At 37.5% G+C, this 21963-nt stretch overlaps 1 protein-coding gene across 9 annotated transcripts in view; it reads left to right on the top strand.

Annotated features, from left to right (window-relative positions):
• The window catches only part of fcho2 (FCH and mu domain containing endocytic adaptor 2), a 39478-nt gene extending 22720 nt beyond the window's left edge, over positions 1–16758 (top strand). Inside the window, exons 15-29 of one of the 9 annotated variants that reach the window (XM_056745126.1) lie at positions 2524–2548; positions 3870–3914; positions 4502–4547; positions 4685–4761; positions 7749–8261; positions 9123–9232; positions 9381–9507; positions 9727–9786; positions 10129–10240; positions 11542–11697; positions 12045–12177; positions 12415–12614; positions 12742–12806; positions 14016–14180; positions 14379–16758. In XM_056745126.1, the coding sequence (XP_056601104.1) occupies positions 2524–2548; positions 3870–3914; positions 4502–4547; positions 4685–4761; positions 7749–8261; positions 9123–9232; positions 9381–9507; positions 9727–9786; positions 10129–10240; positions 11542–11697; positions 12045–12177; positions 12415–12614; positions 12742–12806; positions 14016–14180; positions 14379–14401 (1857 nt within the window). In that variant the 3' untranslated portion in view covers positions 14402–16758. Of the gene's footprint in view, positions 1–2523; positions 2549–3869; positions 3915–4501; positions 4548–4681; positions 4762–7748; positions 8262–9122; positions 9233–9380; positions 9508–9726; positions 9787–10128; positions 10241–11541; positions 11698–12044; positions 12178–12414; positions 12615–12741; positions 12807–14015; positions 14181–14378 lie in introns of all 9 variants that reach the window. The other 8 variants (XM_056745125.1, XM_056745128.1, XM_056745127.1 and 5 more) reach the window with 8 other exon arrangements.
• Positions 16759–21963: the final 5205 nt, after the last annotated feature.

Genomic DNA, 21963 nt, shown 5'->3' with positions numbered 1-21963 from the left:
CACCAACCAAACAAATTAATGTTGCAGCATTGTATAACTGAATATGTTTTTGGTTTAATTAAAATTTGAAGTTTAAGATTATAAGTCTTTTTTTGGTGGGCCGCAAAGCAATGCATTCTACACAACGGGGGCCAGGCAACAAAAAAGTTTTAGAACCACTGCGTTTAAAGGACCCCGGGGGTATTATAGGCACCTGTTATGTATAATCTATTAAGTTTTTCTATGTACATTTCTTTGTCTTTTGAATTAAAGACCTTGCCTGCCAGTATGGTGGTGTAAAGAGAATGGGTCACGTGACCTCCTGAGTTCGGCCGATAGTTTAAAAGAAGCCAAAGATCGATGCCGATATATCCTGACCATCTAAAGAAGACAGGGAAATGCAATGAATTTGTGCTCTGTAAAAAATGTAAATCCATTCCTTTGTTGGTGTTCAATGAAATGATTTAATAAAATTCAGAAAGTTAAGAAAATATTAATTTAATCTTCAGAATCTGTATTGGTAGAGAAATTGAGGTGCATCTTACCATATATATAATAATAAATAGTCATATAGAGCTTATTTAATGAAATTTAAAGGAATAATTCATCCAAAAGCGAAAATGATTTACTTGCCCTCAGGTTGTTCCACACCTGTATAAATGTCTTGTTCTGTGAACACAAAGATGTTTGGAAAAATTTTAGCAATTTTCAGTTCTGGAACATCATCCACTACCATAGTAAAAAAGTATTGTATATTATTTGTTCTGTTGAACACAAAATGAAAAAAAATATTTTGATGAATTTACTTAAACAAACAGTGTAATTTTTCTACTATAGTAGTCTATGGGGTGCAAGAACTGTTTGGTTACAAGCATTCGTCCAAATATCTTTCTAATTTATACAGGTATGAAATGACATGAGGCTGAGTAAGTGAAGACAGAATTTCATTTTAGGGTCACTTTAATATACTATCATGTTGTTTACCACTTGTTCGAGATGATGTCTTATGACATACAATAGATTTCCAAGCTGCCACGCTCTAAAAGGACAAGAAAACAGAATAATAATATAACACGTTCAAACCTTCATGTTCAAAGTTTTCTGAAGCTGGACATGTGTTAGCGTTGTGTTAGGAACAGAATTTTTTGTTATTATTTGCCAGAAATCTTGCCTGACGGCTCTGGTCACCATTCACTTTCAATAAACAAGCGAGTAAATGACGATTCAAATGTCAGACACATTTTGAAAGATGTGAAAGACTCACTGTTTGTATGTTCAGTGACTCTCTCATTTCTCAATTGTTTTGTTTTGTCATGTTTGTTTAAGAGTTGATAAACAGTAGATGAACAGAATGAAAACACATTTGTGATATCAGTTTGTCTTTCTGTTTTTCCTGCTTCTCTGTTTTACTCTTGTGTCTGTGTTGCTTTCTCTTCGTCCTTCACAAAATGACAGTGTGATGTATTTCTGCAATAACACATCCTCTTGTGTGCCAGCTTGTGTTTTCAGCGAGCACAGCCAGGGCAACACTTTACTTAAGACACCCTTGCTGACGTCTCTGTTTGCTTTATCGAAGATAAATGATCACACATTTTTCATAGAGCCTCTTTTCTGCACGCTTGAACCTTTGTTTCTGTCCTGTTCCAAATGTGTTGCGTGACTACACGATTAACACTGGAAACACATCTCAGAAAAAGATGCATTCAGCCTATTTGTCATATTTCTTCCCCCTCTTTCGTTTCTTTTTATTGTCCTCAGCCATTGTTTATTTTATGTTTTTCTTTGTACTCACGTTGCGGATGTTTTGATAGCAATTTTGGCCAAGTCCGGAAATAAAGGTGATGACGAATGCCATGTCATCTGTTATGAATTATTGATATTATTGAGCTTTCCATTTCCTCTTGTTTTTCATTGTCTCTCTCTCTCTCTGGTGTGTGGCCTGAGCTGTAATTGAACCCATTTGCCACTATCTGCCTATGGGATTAAACCTTTTCCATAATTTCGCGTGCATGTGTATTTGTTTGTGTGTTTCCGCAAGTTCTCCCTCACGGTTTACCATTGAGCTGCTTTTCTAGTCTGTCCCTTCAGTCTGATGTTTTCCTTTTCATCAAACGCTTTATCGAAATGATTTTCCATTCGTTCTGACAGCGTCTCGGGCAGGGATGCTCTATATGAATCACTTTAAATACAGAGAATACACTCGCAATAAACCAGCCCTTCCCATCTTTGTGTCTTGGTCCGTTCGTTTTGCTAACTGATTCTTGTTGACATTTCGCAGCCTCAAAACAATCCCGGTAGTGAATTTAGTTGTATTCTCTGCCACTCATTTCCTAATGTTTAGACTGCGTGCAGACTATCGTTATGTAAACTTATGGTTTGAATATGTCGTCTCGGCAGTAAAGTTCTCCGCTCATTCCTGCGTGTGCGTGTCAGCCTGGGAGGCCAATATCCCGTGAATGAATGTGAGGACGAAGCACTTCATGTCTTGTGCTGTTTTCATAACTCCTCTCACTCTCATTAATAAAAGCCTGTTTTTATTTCCAGGTTCATACGAAGAGGAACCAATCCAGTGAGTATTCCTCTTTTTTTTTTCTCCTCTGTCACTCTGAAGGTTTGGCTCCGGAGAGCTCCTGCCATTTTGACTTCTCTTTTTCGTTTTTCTTGGCCGTGACGTTTCTCGCCAATCTCCTTCATGTTGCTCCGGTGACCCTTCCAAAGCCAACTCATCCCATGAGAAAATAAACACCCCCCCCTTTTTTCTCATCCGAGCAGCCCAGCGTTTCCTCCTTAAGCCATGAGCAAGATTAACTGCTTAATTGTGTGTTTATGTTTTTCTATCCATCATAATTTTACATTTTTCCAGTAATTTGTGGCTTAAATGAATGCAGATGCATGCCAGAATGTAGTGTTTACACTGCGGCGTGTTCTCACATCAAGAGCGACGATTTTAACCTCCCAGGAAAGTTTTATATGCTGTAAATCCATAAAGACGAAGTAATTCAGCTCACGGTAGATACATATTTATCTCTGCGCTGGAACGGTAAACATGTCTTCAAAGAGCCTTCACCACAATCTTCCGCACGTGCTGAAGTCAACAAGATCTGACAGAGAATTGTGCTCAGAAAGTCCATCAATCCTATACATGTTGTGTGTAATTTGAAATCACATAAAGATGTTACCTCAGCAATGACACTTGCGTACAAAAATAGATGTGGTGGACACAGTAAGGATGATGATTTTACTGTAGTTTCTACAGTTTTAGTATATTTACATTTACATTTAGGCATTTGGCAGACGCTTTTATCCAAAGCGACTTACATTGCTTTATCCTATACATTTTACATAGGTATCTGCAATCCCCTGGGATCGAACCCACAACCTTGCATTGTTAATGCAGTGCTCTTACCACTGAGCTACAGGAAAGCTGTATTTTTAAGTTTCAAACTATTTTAATTACACCCTGTTTACAGATGTTTTCATAGTCATATTCTTTACGCCTCTTGTAAACATAAGTTCAATCCAAGCAATTTTTTCTAAGCATTTACAACATAAAGCTTCATATTAAGTAGCAAGTTGGGTATAGACTGATTCAGCGGCAACAACATAATCAAACGTTATGTGGCCCAAAGTTAACTTCAGGTACACCTCCGAAAGAATCAATAACTGTTGAGTAGTTTTAATTTCATTCAATAAAATGAATATACAATAAGCTAAGTTTTTATTCAATAAAATAAAAATAAAAATTGTTACATTACTAGCCAGACCGACAACCAAGCAAACACAGACTGGAAGTTAACTTCGGGCCGTCCTATGAAACTTTCTATATAGAATAAACTTAAGCATATTCAGAACTAAATGTTATTGTAAATGTGCATCTTACACAAACCTAGGAATGACACGACAACACACACACCCTTCGATAAACCAAAAACCGGGTGAGTATTGCCCAGGACGGTAACATGTAGCCAGCATACACCTAATCGGTTTTGGTGAGCGGCTGGATTTGTATTGGTGGTGATGAGGGATTCCTGTCAATCTGTGCTTTCAAAATGTTAATAACAAAATGCGCAAAATCAGTGGTTTTTCATTTAACACCTGTTGTGTGTTTAACCCTCTACTGTCATTTGTCTTTTGTGTAATATGTAATATGCTTTTAAAAAAATAATAATTTTGTTTTAAATCAGGTTCAAATATACTATAGAGTGACAATACAGCTATGTTTACTATGTTCTGTATAATTCTTCTTTTTAAATGTATGTATTGTGATAAATGGGGTTGTAAGGACATGTGTTTCATGTAGTAAAGATCGAATCTTAGTCCTCAAGATACTTCCGGTTCTATCTCTAATTCAAATGGTTTAAATGCTGGCGGATTTGCTTTGGTCTGTTATTAATGCATCACATTTACTTCATGAAACACATGAGCTGTAGTTTTCATCTGGGAATAATGAGAAGATCATAATTAAAGCCTGAAGCTTTGCCATTCTACTGTACTTTAGTCATGTGTTTCGTCTGATTTTCAGGTGATGAGCTGGGACGCATGAAAATACCACCGCCATCATTTAATGAGTAAGAGAAACTCATTGCTAAACCGTTATCATTTTTTTGGATTAAATGTAAAAATTTACTTTGTTAATACTCTTTGTTAAGCCTTCATGTTAATAGATAACATATATTTAAGTCACTTTTCTTGCTTTCAACAGTAGAGTAGTCAATAATGACCTGCTGTCTCTGGATCCTTTTGGACCGACTGGCTCTGGATCATCTGTACCTCTCTCATCAGGTAACACCCAGCTGCTTTAATACAGAAAATACACAGCGCTTCTGACAAACATAACCTGAAGCTAACTGTATTAATATCACCATTATCAGAAATGTATCTGCATTATGTGAATACACAGTAAAGTAAAAAAACTAATTCTGTGATTGATCTTGAGGCCAATAGTTTCCTTAAGGCTCAGAATATGCACTCAATTAATAGATACTGTAGATGGATGGATGGATGATCTTGTACTGTAAAGGGTCAGCAGCATTTACACAAGCGTCAAAGTCAGAGCTGATCAGTCAGATTGTTTTTGTCAAACACACGCACATACATACTGTCGCTGTACAAGCAGATAGCAGATACCACCTCCTCCGCCCTCAGCCTGTGGGAGGCTTGTCTCAGGTCTGACCTCCTCTATTATTGATGATGCTTACAGGCTGGTGAAAGTGTCTGGGCTTTTCCAGTCCACAACAGTCACCTCTAGAGAGCTTGTTCAGTCTTCTGTTGTCACGGAAACCCCCACTTCCCACAGCAACATCATATATCACTACATCTATCATCCTTTTTGTTTTAGTTTGTCCTTAAAGCCAGAGTATTCTGCACTTTTGACCTTGATTGTTCAAATTTAATGGTATTTTACAATTTAGCCTTCATATATTCTAAAAAATTTGCAGCTGACAGTATGTACTACAAAATCAATTACAGATATGAGTTATATATTATTTTCACAGAATGTTCTTTACATTATTTAGGGCATTTTATGTAGAAAAACATAAATCACAAAAAATGAAGAATGGTTTTCACAGGTAGGCTCACATATTTTTGCATGTACAGGAACAGAACACTATATGCACACACAGTAGTGTTTACATGGTTTTTGTAATACACAAACATGAAATGGTAAAATGATTGTATTTAAAGTCTTCTGTACTCTTGCATGAGTGCTAATATTGAGAGAAATATAGCGGATCTATTCTAGTTTACTTAGATATTTGTCCTCTGGTGCATAATAAGCAAATAAGTAAGTGCTTTTCTCGCAAATAAGCCACTCAACACAGTCACTAAAAGCAAGCCAACCTGTCAATCAATCCCTGACCTAAACTGCGAGGGCCAATCATAATCCAGAGTTAATTGGCACCTTCAGCATTCAGAGGGTGGAGCTTGGAGTCCCAAATGACAGACATTGTCAAACATAATCTTGTTATGGTTCTAATCGGGCAAAGGAACTGAAAGAGCAAATGAAGAGAATACTATTCATTTTGGTCTTTTATGGTATTTGTGTATTTTTTTTTCAAATTAAAATGGTTTTACCCTATAAATGTTTTTTTTATCCTGTATTTTATTTACTTTGTGATTTCTTTTTATTTTCTCATTTCTGTTTTGTATTTGTTTAATGCTTTTTTCTTAGACCTGGCCTTTCTGTTTATATCACCTTTTCCTACATCTCCCCTACCGCAGTTAAATGATGAGGTCTTTGAAGACCCAGGTAATGCTTGTGACGCATGCCTGAAGCTTTAATCCACAGAATAATAAACTTTTCCCATAACAGACACTGGCCCTAAAAGATAAGCAATGAGCAAAAATGCTAGTTATGTTAGGAAAGTTTTCATACTATTTTTACAATTCCAAGAGATGCATGCGAGTGTTTTTAGCATGTGTACTTTGTAATGTTTCCTTTTTGAAGGTGTTAAGATCAATGTCCTTAAAATGACATTTCATGCAGTGTGTAATGTGGCTGTGTGTGAATATAAGCAGTCTGCCAATTTATAAATCCGAAAGTGAACGAATAACAAAGTTTTTGTCTGGGAGAAAAAAAGGAGTCGACTATGAAGCATGCGAACGTGATCTGTCGTTCTAATTTTAGTTCCGGGTCAGATTTTTGCGTCACTCTGTAAATGCCGGCCTACATTCTATTTGCAACACTGCACGCGGTAGACCAATCACAGCAGACTAGACCCTCTGACTAATCAGATCAGAGTAGACTGACAGAAAGAAGGGGATTAGACAGATGAATCGCCGAACGAATCATTAGAGTCAGTCAAGAAGTAGGGTAATAATAACTGCCTATTAGAAAATAAAAGTGTTTTTACACCGTGTATGTACGAATAAACCAAAGTAGGACCTTAAAAATATCAAAATGTTTGAGTACGTAAAAAGTTGAGTACTGCCTAAATTAAACCTAGCTTTGCAGTTTAATTGATTGAATTGGTTCCTTTTTATGGGTATTAAAATGTAAAGACAAATTAAAAAATAAAGAATAAAATTCAATAAGCACAGTTTTAGTCAGACCTGGGCTTCTAGATGTGGTGGTAGTTAATTTATCAATCATTTCATCTAAACCTTTTCATGTACCTTAAGGTTGCTGCGGGTCATGTTTTGGAGGATCCATTGACACAAATACATAACTATGTCTTCTGAGGTGTATAAAGACCTCACCTCACATAAAAGCATTATGTTTTTATTACCTTGGAATGAGCTATTTCTATCTACATACACCACGGGTCCCCTTGCATTGAATTCATCATGTTGTTTCTACAGTAGCCCTAAACAGACAAACTGCTCTCTAGAACGCGTTTCATAAACACATTATCTCCTTTGGCAAAGAAGTGGAAATGTGACGAGATCTTAGCCCTATGTCAGTCACCGTAGTGCTTCGAAAGGGAGGGGTGGAGTGAGCCGTTTGTTGCAACCTCACCGCTAGATGCCGCTAAATTTCATTCATTGGAACTTTAAACAACGGCGCACATTTATTAAAATCATTCCTAATTGAAGTCCTTTGACGTGCTTTATTTACAGTAACATGGTTGACTCTTTCATATCTCATTTGAAAAGATCTGCTATGTATTATTTTACTCACTTTTGTGGTTATGCAAATGTTCTTCATCTGAGATGATCTGTATAATCACACCTATTCCTTTGCTCCAGAATGTCCAACCATCATGGTAGTCAGAGTGTATTTTTACAACCCTGCATTGCTCTCTTTTCTTTGATGACCTTCAAAACAGAAGGGGATGTACTGGCAGAGCCCACTTCTCCTTCTGAAGTCAGTCTTGAGGTTTCAAAGGCTCCTGCTTTTCCACGTCTCTGTAAACGTCCTCCTTCCTCTGCCATCTCGGCCACTCCGCCCTTACCTCCCTTCCAATCTCCGATCTCCACGTCTCCTTGGGAGCTCCACAATGATGGGTTTGCTCCCCTCAGCTCTGCACCAGCTAGAGCTATGAGCGTGCCTCCAGCCCTGCAGGCTGCTCCTAAGGACTACACTACCAACAAGCCCCCTCTCAGCGCTCCCGCCACCGATGCACTTACCTCCTGGGCCCAAAGTCAATGGATTGCCTTTAATGATACCTCTGTGCCTTGTCGTGGACCGTCGCATCAAGCAGCGAGACCGCGGTCAGTGCCACTGTCTCAACAGCCCAAGCTTTTCTCCAGAGGTCCTGCCATTGACTGCTTTGCCAGCACAGGGACTGAAGAGAGCACCCCCAATCTGAGAGAAACAGCAGTCAAAGGCGTGCAGGATGGTAAATTTTGCGGAATGAGAAGCATGTTTAAATACATCAATGACATGTTACTTTTAACACGCCTGTTATTTTATTATGTAAATACAATTTTCGTTTTTTTTTATTTTATTTTAATAGTTTGGTGGATAACATTTTTGTTTTTTGTTTATTTAAATCTTTAAATAGTATTATTTATTTATTTTTCTTTAATGACATTTATTTTATAACTTTTATTTGGTGTCATCATTTTCTGCATTGAATGCATTGAAATGTTAACCAACATTTTTACCTTTAAGCCAATCACAGTAAGAGGAGAAACAAATCACTTTTTTTTTTACATGAACTGATCAAAATATGTTAGTAAAAAGATGTGATAAATACATCATATTTTTTGTGTATATTACCATGTTTTTGTTATCGTAAAGTTCCTCAATTGATACTTTATGTCCCCTCTAGTGAACATATCTATATTTATTTGATGATTGTTTTTTTAATAAAATGAAAGCATAAAATAATTAGAAATGTTTTTAGCTAAACCTTCCTGAACCTTTATTATAAAAGGTCATTTAAATGGCTTAGAGGTGAAATGTGATTTGTAAGCTTCTTTGTTCATTTTTATTTATATATTTTTTGTTGTGATTTGCATTTTGTTTCAGTATTGCACTTTCTGTTTTTTTATTGTTTATATTGTGACATTGCAACTAAGCATGTGCCTGTCTAAAGATCATCAGACTTGTTGGCGGACTGTAGATCACTTGTAATCATTGGATTTGATTGTTAGCTTGTGCGACATCAATCCTTCAGGTTCAGTTTTGTTTAAACATTTATTTATTTATTTTGTAACTCTTGTGGTCATAACATTTGTTGTCTTTTCATGCACAGTACCAAATAGGCCAACCACCCCACTGGGCACAGCAACCATCGTGCCACCTCCAAGACCCTTATCACGGCCCAAACTTCCAGCTGGCAAGCTGTCGGGCATCAATGAGACTGTGAGTAAAACCGAAACTTAAAATGTATATACAGGTACTTATTTGATTCTGATTATGAGAAATACTGAATTAAGACTTGTTTACCGACTCACTGATTTGCAGAACTCTACGGAGTTGAATTTATAGATTAGTTCTTTGCTTTCTGCAGGGCCGACCGTTCAGCCCTCTTAAAGTGTCAAACTCCAGCCCTCCTCCTGCTCCACTTGCTCGAGCTGAGAGCTCCTCCTCCCTCAGCTCCAACACCTCCCTGAGTGCCAGCCTCACGCCGACCGTCGGTGAGTCGTTTCCATCAAACATTAAACATGTATTCATCATGAGCCATTTGCATTAACACTGCACACACGTGTTTGTATAGACAACTTACATTCACAATGCATATGTACTCATTGTATCATTATCAACACATCACGCACTAGATCACTCCATCCTCACTTGATGGGCTGCTTTTGCCCTGTTTCTTTTCTTTTGTTTTTTCATTCTCATTTTGATTTAAGAGGATGATGTGTTTGTGGGGAAACTGCCCACGTTTGAGAAGAGATGTGAGACGCCGGCAGGTAAAGTGTATAATACCAAGAGGAATAGTTTGTTCTAACTTACAAAACTAACTGACTCCTGAATGATAATCTTTCCTTGAACAACCAATCACATTGCCCTATATACTAAACCACACCCATTCCCTTCTAAAAGTTTTTTTCTATGACTCACCATTTGCTCTTTGGTTTTTCCAGTGTCTGAAACTAATGTGGATGATTATTGAAATCATAACACTCTCTGTGACTGTTGTTGTTGATTTATTGTGACGGATGAGGATGCATGACAGAGATCTCGGTTCAAAGAGTCTTGTTTTGATGTCTAATTGATTTTTTTAAATATCTTTGGTGTCCCTCTCTTCGTAGGAACTTCTCGTGGGCCCAGTCCAGTGACATTGGCATCCCAGGATGCTTTGCCCATTGCTGTAGCATTTACAGAGTCAGTAAATGCCTATTTCAAAGGAGCAGATCCCAGCAAGTGAGTTTTATATGATCTGCCTTGCCAAGACTATACAAACCATTCAGACTGCACATACTGTTCAGTTTCTATGATCATGGAAATTCTGGAACCATTACAGAGCTTTAAAACTCATGTCCAGGTCTGGAAAAACCATAGAAATGATTGCCGTTTTAGTAATGGAAATGTATACAGTGAATATAAATGATATGCCCAGTTCTAAAACTTTTTATTATTTTCATCTCTTTAAAATTATTTTAATCATTATCCAATAATAATAAATAACTGAAGGATTTGTGGAAAATCAATGAGAACCCTGTGAACATTTGTATGTGGGTGTTCTCAGTAGTTAACATCGACAGTTAAAGCCATTTCATGTGTGTTATAGAACTGACAATGTGCGCTTCGTAACAAAAATGTCTCCTACATTTACTATTTCAGTTTAAGTTTTGGTGGCAGTTAAGGGGACAGTTCACCCAAAAATGAAAACTCTGTCATCATTTACTCACCCTTGAGTTGTTCTTAATCTGTACGAAGTTCTTAGTTCTGATGAACACAGAGAAATATGTTTAAAAGAATGCTTATAATCAAAAAGTTATTGGCCACCATTGTCTTCTATAGCAAGAAAAATGACTATGGCAGTCAAAAATGCCCCAGAACTGTTTGCTTTCCTACATTCTTCAAAATATTGAGAACTTTTTATGCATTTTGGCTGTTCATTTACATGAAAACAGCGTTTTGGCGGACTAAAAACGAAAACGGGTCTCAAAGTATGTGTATTATGCGCTCAGTCTGTAGGCTTGTGCGAGGATTTCCCAAACAATAATGACGGCCTCCCATATTGCATGTTTGTGCCGCCTTACATACTTATCATTTCTTCAGCAAAAAGTAGATTAAATGCACCACTATAACCAGCAGAGACATAGTATTTATACGCACACTGCTATAAACACACATATACGCTGACAACGTGTATTAAATAAGCGCTTTAAGATTAAAACAGTGTATGCGGATGTGCGCAAGCACATACTGTAAGGTTTCTTTATAGAAAACGCGAAAGGAAAAACTTTTCCATTTTTTAACGTGTAAACATAGTCTTACTTCTAGTTCAAAGAGAAAAAATACTTTTTAAAACTATTTTTAAACTGGTGGTAGTCAATGGTGGCCAAGAACTGTTTTGTTAAAAGCATTCTTTCAAACATCTTTCTCTGTGTTCATTCAGAACAAAGACATTTTTACAGATTTGGAACAACTACAGGGGAAATAAGAATTTGGATGTTCCTTTAATTTAGCTAAGCATTAAAGCCCAATGTGTGTTTTAGGTGCATTGTGAAGATCACAGGAGACATGACTCTGTCCTTCCCCAGTGGCATCATCAAAATATTCACCTCCAGTCCATCTCCTCCTGTCCTCAGCTTCAAACTCTCAAACACTAGCCGACTAGAACAGATCATGCCTAACCAACAACTACTGCACAGGTGAGTGTGTTTGTGCGGGTTAAACAAAGAGGTTTCTGCAAATCTATTTTGAGAAAACAAAGTGGCATGAATATAATTATTCCTAAGAGCCATCTTATTATGGTCATGACTTGTTCGAGCGTCAGTGCCTTTCAGGTCAAACTGTTGAGCCTGAACTAATGTTTTTCGCACTCACCCCGACCCTCTTTTATTGTAAGTTCCTTCCAGTAGCTCCCAGGCATGACTAATCGAATCAAGAGGGATTTGTGATTTAGTAGTAGTAGTTATAGTTGTTCACGCTGTCACATTGACACGCAGCGATGAATTATTGAGTTTTATATTGTGTTGTTTGTGTGCACATTTTGCAGCGACTCCTCCCAGAGTGACACAAACACTAAAGACTTCTGGCTAAACATGCCGGCACTGACGGCGTACCTCAGGAAGATCTCTGAGCAGAACCCTGCAGCATCCTATTATAATGTCGAAATCCTCAAATACCAGGTTCATAGCTTTTCATTCTGTTTCCTACATTTGCCCCATCAGGTTATCCATGTTGTTTTAGTGTCCTAGTAAGTATGGATTGGTACTATCCAATTTTGTCACACTGAAAGAACAAAATGAAAATCAGTATTTTCCTGATATTTGATTGAAATCCCATTTTAGTTCTCCTAACATGGTTGATGGTCGAGTTAATGGTGAGCAGCTAGGTCCATTGACTGATTTTTTTCATCTTTCAAGGTATGTTCAAAAGGGATCCAGTCCACCCCTCTGAATCTCATAGCGTACTGGAAATGCAGTCCTAGTACTACAGATCTACGGGTGGACTACCAGTACAACCCAGAGGCCATGCAGCCTCCTGTGTCGCTTACCAACATACAGGTGTTAGTGCCGGTCAATGGCGGGGTCTTAAACATGCAGTCACTTCCCAGCGCCATCTGGTGAGTTGGGAGAATGATGTACACTCCAACAAAATATCATAAGGAGAAAAATTACTGCTGCATTAATTTTATTTATTATCTAGTATACACTAACAACATTTTTGTTTTGTTTTTGTCTTTGAATCAGGAATGCAGAACAAAACAAGTTGTTATGGAAACTGATTGACATCTCTGACAAGTCTGAAAATGAAGGTATGGACAAAGTCTATTGATAGAAATGCAATGATATAATATATATACAGTTATGCCTACATACACCTTGCATGTGTTCTGTCATCCGTCGTAGTATTTGGAAAGGGAGGGGTTCAAATTTGTAAAAACTGTGATTGATGCTTTTCCTAACACAGAAGAAGAAGAATTTTAAGAATAAATGTGGTAGTGTGTTCGATCTGTTTCTGGCTTGGCATAACACCTGCCACTTGCACAACCTTCTCAATAATTATAAACAAATCCCTGAAGTCTGTTTTAACAAAAGCCCTGAATCATTCAGTCTAACCTTAACAGTTTAATTGGCACATATCTGCTCATATTTCATAATCTCGACACAGTATAATTTAATATAATAATATAATTAATATAATATATTTCAAAACAATCAGACCTGACTGAAAACCTGAAATATAGGTTTCACATTTTACTAGTGAAATGGGTGTTTACATATACATTTTTTTAAGGGGTCATATGGCGCGAATACATGTTTATTCTATGTCTTTGTTGTGTTTGCAATTGCAATATTAAAGTGTCGGAAACAAAAGATTCTTTCTAAAAGCGACTGCTCACCCAGACCTGCCTGAAACGCCTCATGTAACCACACCCCCACAAATCTACTTTAGTTCGAGGTATGATTTGAATAAGACCGCCCAAATGTACACGCAAGTAAGGTGGGCGTACCTGTCTGTACAATTGCTTTGGAACCTGATTTTCCAAAAATGGTACGAAGCATTATTTGACCAATCACTACACACTGGTTAACTGGCCAATCATAGCATACCTCGCTTTTCAGGGCGATGAGCTTTGTAAAAAATCTGCACGTTTCAGAGAGCCGGGAAAAGAGGAGAATTAAACAAGCATGGTATGTGGAAAATACTGCGTTTTTTAACCTTAAATCGTGTACACACATTGCATTACATCTAAAACAAACGATAATATTTGTTTTAGACTTGTCATATGACCCCTTTAAAGCCCTCCCCCCTACAAAACTTAATTCGGAAGGTCAGAGAAAAATAATAATATGAAGAAAACTTAATTAGCACTATAAGGGGAAAGAAATGAAATGAGTAAAACACAATAATATGGCACTTATTAAAAGTCTTTTTTACCGTATATCTGTTGATTTCCCAGAAAGCTGTTCTTCCACAACTGACACGTTCGATGTTGATGTTTGATGTGTGTTTATATCAGGCTCTGGTTCTTTGAGGGCGAAATTTGAGCTGTCTGACGGCCCATCCAACCCTGCCACCCTGGCTGTTCAGTTCTTCAGTGAGAGCAGCACTTTGTCTGGTGTAGACATGGAACTAGTAGGCTCTGGTTATCGCCTCTCCCTTAATAAGAAAAGAGTCGCCACTGGTAAGACTTCACTGAAGTGCCACATGCACCTGCTTTAGAACACTCACACAAGTATGATGTGATGTCATAAATCCTTGAAAAGGGATACAAACTGTTTATTGACATTTTTTAATCATTTGATGTAAAGTGGTTAAATACATAATTGAAAGGAGAGAATATAACATTGATACGTGTGTGTCTGTGTGTGTACATTGACAGGCCGCTATATGGCTGACTGCTGAGATGATAGCAGAGCAAACAGAGGGAATCTGGAGGTGAATTTCTGACCTATTCTCTCAATGCTTCTAAATATTAATGGAGGAACTTCAAAGGTAATGGAAAAAGTGGGCTGTCTGGGTGAAGATTTACCATCCAGTTCCAGCGAAGCACCTTTCTGGAGACAAGAGATTTTTATACCACAGTAACATAGCACTGAGTATCAAACACTGTGTAATAAGAAAAATAAAACAAAAAGAGAAGAGATGTCAGGATATCGCTGAATGAAATCATTAATTGTTGATCATTTTTAATCTATTCAGACTTTTATAAAGTCAGAACGTTAGTCTTTTCATATGTATAGTTAACAATTTGTAAAATTAATTATGTATAAACTATACACAACAAATGAGAAAATGGCACTAACAATCTTTCTGTATATTTGTTTAGTATTTGTTCCGACCTTTTATTCACCCAAAAGTCACAATGACAATGAAGAGAGCAAGCAGTGAGAGAAAATGGTCTAGCCACAGACCAATCCGTGCTCCCAAAATGCCTTGCTGCCATTGGTTATTTTTATAGCTGAGCATTACGCTTTTATCTGCTTGGTTCAGTTTCATTTGTTCTTATTTTCATTTGTTTTCTGTGTATATTTTCTGATTTTCATTATGAATGTGCAATGAAGGTATAAGCTTTCAGAATGACTTTCATGGATTGATGGTTAATTTTAGTGCCATTTTCAGCATTTTCAAGAAAACCTACTGGTTAGCAAAAGTTAACTAATACACTGACCTCAGTGCCTCTTCTGTTACTTAAAATAATGTTTTAGTTGGAAAGGGCCCATCTTGTTCCCTCTTTCATGACTTCATATCATAGCTCTTCCTGTATTATTAGTTAGTGCCAGTTCAGTTTCTGACATGAATTTGCTTCTTGATTGGATATTAAAGGGAAACATCAAAAATCAGTCTAAATAATATTCGATTTAGCCTTTGTTCCTAAAACTTCTGCACCAAAAGGGGATTGTTATGTGCCTGTTTAGTCATGTTTATAGACATGAGTTGAAGCTCTGTTGCTTCAGCAAGCACATGCTTATACCTTATAGATGGCATACGTGTATATCTGTGCAGAACTCTACCAAAATATCCAATGAAAAATCACTGTGAGATAAAAACAAACCCAGACTTGGTCCCCGTTGTAGTTTTGGATGGATGCTTATAGACAGACCAAAAGGTTTAGGATTTTGAAATATTGAGATGCATTACAAGCGTGTGTACTTTACTCTGAGAGTCTCAGTGTACTTTACTATTGATTTTTCATTTCATTGTAATTTTAAGGGACGATGGGACTTTTTTTTTACACCAAATGTGCTGTCAACTCTTTTTGAGCATTTTGTGGGTTTTCAGCTCGGATTAATGAATGGCTTTAAGTAGATTCGCCAAATTGAAAAGCACAATGAGATGGAATGGTTTGGAAATCACAGGAAAACTGATATGTAGAAGTCTGGTCTCAGATATTTCCACCAGCGATGAATTTTAAACGTTTTATCTAACTATTGCTTAGTTTTGTCATCTTAGTACCCTCTAGGTTATTCTCCTCTTTATTTCTATGTGGTGGAACCCAGTGAAGAGATTCACAGTGTTTTGGGGGGTCAAGAGCAGCCAGTGGTTTGGGAAAACCCGATCTGCCATCTTGCAAGTGACTATTTGCCTTGTCCTCTGTGGAGGACCACTTCTCCAAGGGCTACCCCAAAACCACACTTTTTGTACCTTAAAAAGAGCAACAACACTAATAAACACTAAATGTCAACAATGAAGGATCTCACGAATCTGGACACAGTGACATTCTTCAGAATTATGTCTTGTTTTCAACAGGAACCTTTTTGGATTGTAGCCTTAACAGTTTTGTGAAGTAACAAAGTGAAGATTTTATATACTGAATCCTCACCGTTTATATGTAATTCTTGCTAATATTTGTAATTTTTTAGGATTTGTATGAAATGTGGTGTTGGTATTATGAGTACAGAGGCAGAAATCAGCTGGTCATCATCCAGATCAATGTAGCATTTAAATATATGACAATATTGCCTTTTTCAGTCTAGGGCTTCTTTAAGTGAATCTGAAATAAATGTGTAGTTAGCAAGCGGGTTCTTGCTGCCTCTACAGCCATCACGTCGATATTCAGAGTGGTTTTGGATCAATGAAAAAGTCCACATTTCCACATTTAATTCAAAGATTAAAGATTTGCGCTTGTGATTTTTTTTTTTTGACTCACATAATGTACATTTTTAAAAATATGTCTGCCTTTTTCTCTGTTTTATGATGGTCTGTGTCAGTAATAAATGTGTAATATATAAATCTATACAAATATAAAATATACTACAGAACACTGTTTAGCTTGTCTTCTTTCTCATATTGTCCCTCCTTAGATTTGTCAACCCTTTGTTAAGGGTAAATTGGTCTAGTTCTTTTTTAAGTCTCCTACCAACAAAGTCATAATTTACTCACCCTCTTGTCATTTTGAACCTGTATGACTTTCATTCTTCTGCAGAACACAAAAGAAGATATTTTGAAGAATGTAGGTATCCAAACAGCAGCGGTACCTATGACTTGATTTTGGTGCCCCGTTTGTTTGTTTCCCCATATTCCTTAAAATATCTTCTTTAGGGTTCTGCAGTATAAAGAAAGTCATACAGGTTTGAAATGACAAGATGGTGAGTGAATAATGACAGAACTTTCCTTTTTGGGTGAACTATCCCTTTCAGCAAACAGATGCAAACTTAGACCTAAAGCGTCTACTCATTATTGTGTTGCTTTACCCCAGATTGTACACCGTTGCATTAACACGCTGACCTCTGGAAGACCTCATTATGTTAATCTGACTCGCCTTTGTTACCAAAAAACTGCCGTCATCATTCAACTTCTTGACCTGGGCTGTAATGTAGACCGCCTCAAAATGTTGGTCTGCTCCGCCACCATTCAGTCGTGTATTTGTGCTCTGGATTTCATACACTTGATGGTTGATTTATAGTTGGAAAAGTATGGACAGATTTAGCGATAAAGCAGTTCATCATCAGATCTAGTCACACGTGAGTTGCAGTGAGTGACATGCTTTGGTACTCTCTCTGCGCTTCTTGCGTGTACGTGTTTACACAGTCATGCTTCTGAACACATCTGCTGCACTTCCAGTGCTCCTCGCAAAGTGAAATGAAACTTACCCACATGTGCTAGCCATCCTGCTTTCTTATGCACCTCGTGTGTGTCTTTTTATGTGTTTAGGTATGTGTCAGGGTCGCAGACCCCTTCGTGAACCCTTTCGGAAAAGTCTATAGCACGCTCGAGGCTTGATCCACATCGGACCTGCTTAATTGATCTGAATTGGTGATTTATCTGTTGAAGTGAATTGACTAAATTACCCAGTCAGGTGGCTACTGTTTTTGTCATGATCAACAACAATCAATATATCGGCGTAGATTTTAAAACGATCCTGATTGTATGCGTGAGGTTCAAGGGGGAGAGGGTCTTTTGTGTCTTGGCTAACTGATTTGAAATGTTCTTTGGATGTTGTCACAGGCTGTGTTTTCTCTGAGACTCTGTAGGGCAATACAGTTGAGTTATTAAAGAAGGAGAGCGCAGAAGCGGCATCACTTACGTTTACGCTCCATTACAGAATGACATGGCCTTTTGATCCAGCGCCCCCCTCTTCTGCGTGAGCAAAACCATCTGAACAAACACCCGCTGGACCTTCATAACTTAAAAATGTGTTTGCTTTTCTCCTCCATCTCACACTGTTCCCCTCATTTACTCCTCTTTAATCCTTTGGCTTCTCTCTCTCTCCATTTCCATCTTCTCCCATCTCTGTACCTTCTCTTCCTCCACTCCTAACCACACCTCATATCATTCTTCTCCTCCTCCTTTTCAGCCGTTGGTAGGTCTCCCAAAACAACAGTGCAGGAGGAGCTTGCTTCATACCATCTAAAATCCCTCAAATTCTCCCAGATCTTGTATTTTACCCTCTAAAATCCATATGATGAAAGATGTTTTAATAGAAACCTTGTTTAAGTACTGTCATACTGCTTGGACCAGGCCCTGTCGGCTCATCAAGGTGATCGCTGAAGCCAGTGATGCTTTGCCGGTTCTGCGATGGTTGATGGAGTCCTCATGGACACGAATTTGGGCATGGAAAGAGGGTTGGCTTTCTTAGAGTTTGTGTGGGTTAGATTAAGAACATTTGACTGGGTGCCTACACGCATTCATTAAATAATCCTGTTTAGGTCTCAGTGACAAAGCAACCGTCTGTGTGGATGCAAAATTCACTCATTCTGTTTACAGTCTGGCATTGATACAGTTGCCCATCTGCTGAATGGAATTTGACTGATTAAACATTGTGATTGGCTCCCTTCGGTCATTCACAGACAAAACTTGTTTCTGTTTTTGTATGTGTGGCTGTTTGTGTCCCTGTCTATGTCTCTCTCCACAAATTGCCAATTGGTTAATGGGTGAGTAAAACTGCCTTCATAGAGAGCCAGAGAGAAGCGTTGGATGAGAGATCAGAGTAGTGGAAAGATGTAACAATGGGAGGATAGGGGCGAAAGAAGCAGATTGGAGGGAATGAGAGATGCAGGAGAAAAAGAGGCTTCCGTGTCTGGCAAGCGGAGGCACGTCATGAGCAATTTGTCACAAGGTTGGGGCCACGGCGAAAGATGGTGACTCCTATGGAGCAACCCCCATGTTGACCTACTATATTATCTGCCTGCCAGAGATGAGGTAGCAGTGCAAAATAATAACAAGATACTAATTTATTTGTTAATATTGTGTATTTAAAGGGATAGTTCACGCAAGCATGAAAAGGATTTGATCATTTACAACCTGTGTGACTTTCACCTGCAGAACACACAAAAAAGATATTTTGAAGAGCATCGGAAACCAAACAGTGTTGGCACACATTGCCTTCCATTGTATGGATACAAAACTATTTCTTAAAATATAACCATCACTTTAAGCTTTATGTATATACACATTAAGGCATGATATCACCTTATCTTGTGTTTTATTTAAAAATTTATTCACAAAATTGTACAATAGTTTTTTTCAGAAAATAAATGTGCTCTTACCAGGCAGGTTTGCAAAATTATCAACACAGCGCAGTCCTGCTTTTTGAACGAATGATAGAATATATTATTATGTAGAGTAGAGTGGAGTACAAAATATATCTAATATATTAAATATATGTTGAATATAGAATAGAACAGAAGTTCAGAAACAAACATCACGCTAGTCAAAAACAGATGGTTGGAGTAGCTCTCAGCTGATTGGCTGTGAAGGAAGTGCAGTCTGTGACTGTCATGATGGAGCACACCCTTACTAAATAAAGTGAGATGAGGAAGAAAAAAAAAGAAGTGGGTAAAAAGAGAGCTTGTGTACAATGGAAAGTCAATAACGCCATTTCATGTGATTGACTGGCCATTGGAGGATGTGGCCACTCATGCAACTTAGCACACAGCCTAAACATTCTGCTACATCAAGCTATCCCCATGAACCTTTGGCGGGAAATGAAGAAATAGAGTAAATGAGAACTGGAGGGAATGTCAAAAGAAATGTTTAGGAGAAAAATTTGTGACAGTTATCAGAACTCTTAGATATCTCTTTATCTATTTTGTCACTTCATAAGGCATAGAAAAATTACAGACAAAATCAAAAAAATTCAAATGCTGACAGTATTTGAGCCACATGAAAACTCAAATATCAAACACTTTCCTGTCTACCCTAAGCACACACATACCAGCACACACATTTGTTATTCACATGCATACTAGACACGTCATGATCACAAAGAGAGAGGAAATGTTCTCCTCATAAATATTTGGAGTTGACTTAATTGAAAGAGTGTGTCAAGCCTAAAATCTGAGCCGATTTTAAACATTCTTGTGCTGGAATCTATTCTCTTCCTAAATGTCTCTCAGGTGTCTCCTCTAGCTTTGTGAAGTGAATTCAAACAAAATGTGCGGCTCAGGGTGCTTCTAGCACATGGCTTGACCTTCAGTCTCACAAAGAAAGGAATTTATCACGACTCGCAATCATTAAAAAACTGTAAATCAGTGAGTCGGATTGTGAATGATTAGATTAGAAACTTGAAATTAAAACTCATCGTCTCATGTGACACTTTTAAAAATAAAGGTGCCATATAGAACCTTTAACATCCAAAGAACCTTTCTGTTTCCCATCAAAAGGAAGAAAGAGATGGTTCTTTAAAGAACCTTTGCCTTAATGTTTTTTTGTGGAACCAAAAATGGTTCTTTTATGTCATCGTTGTGAAGAATCTTTTGGGAAACTTTATTTTTAAGAGTAGTTTGTTGTGTGAGGGTTTATGCAGACTTTGTTGTGGTATTCAGTGCTTGTCCTGGTTCTCATGCGCACCATCTCATTTTATCCCACTCTACCAAATATAGTTTATCTAAACATTTGTTCTGTTGTATTTTTCTGAGAATACTTATATAAGGAAAATAATCAGTATATGCAAAAATCTTTAGATTTCTTTAGTTGTTGTTGTTGTTTTTAAAATGTTAAAGACCAGCCAACCTGTAAAGCACTGTCACAGCCCACTGTCTGCCCTCATTCACCACCGGACTACAGTTACCATAATACTTTTCACTCGTCACACCTGATCCCCATCATAATTTTTTGGACATTATTAGTATTATGCATCACCTGTCTACCCCTCAATATCTGTCCTATTTAAATTCTCTCCCTAGTTCACTTCTTTGTCTGGTATTGTATATGTATATGGTGTTGTGATTTTATCTGTGTCAGCGTCATCTTGGATATTACTAAAAAGTATTGGATTATCTTTATCTTTTGAGGGTTTCCTGCATGAAACGTAACAAGCACGTGTTTTCTTTAGCACATAAGACATCTGGAGGTGTTGTGCCACAACACAAAACCGACACTAATATCCAGACAATTGTTCAAAAAGAATGGGGGAAAAAATGGTGTACGGAAAACATTGCAAAGCATTTCTCAAAGAAGGAAATGCATACACTATTGTGCATTAAAAGGTAGGCTTACAGTTAAAATGTTATACTTTAACAAAAAATGCTTATTGTTTTGTTATTTTGCATTAGTTAAAACATTACCCAAGAACCACCGTAAAATGTAAGGTAAATGCGTCATCGGAGTTAAGCAACAGTTTGTTTTGGTTAAATGGATCTTTGTTTATGTTTGCTAGCTCTTAGTGAAAGGTTGATATTTTACTCCATTAGGACTCCAGAGAGAGGGAGAGTGAGATGAAGAAATACAACTGATAGAGAATCGTGTTACATAAAACAATTTATTAAGGTTGAATGATTGTATTTCACAGAATTTTTAGAAATCTAAATAGCGTTTCCTTTAATGAAGTGAATGCGATACATTCTGCACAAATTGTCATGTTATCCAGTTTTAAAGCAAAGATAATCCAGTTAATAATCTGAAACACAATAAAACATTTACATTTTATTTTGTTGACACATTAACAATGTGTTACTAATGTTGAGTCAACAGTATAAAGCCAGATGTTGTTCTCTCTGTCTATTCTCTATGATCATGTCATGATG

This window comes from Triplophysa dalaica, chromosome 4 (assembly GCF_015846415.1).
Source record: "Triplophysa dalaica isolate WHDGS20190420 chromosome 4, ASM1584641v1, whole genome shotgun sequence".
NCBI classification, from domain to species: domain Eukaryota; kingdom Metazoa; phylum Chordata; class Actinopteri; order Cypriniformes; family Nemacheilidae; genus Triplophysa; species Triplophysa dalaica.
This window is presented reverse-complemented; position numbering and strand designations above follow the sequence as displayed.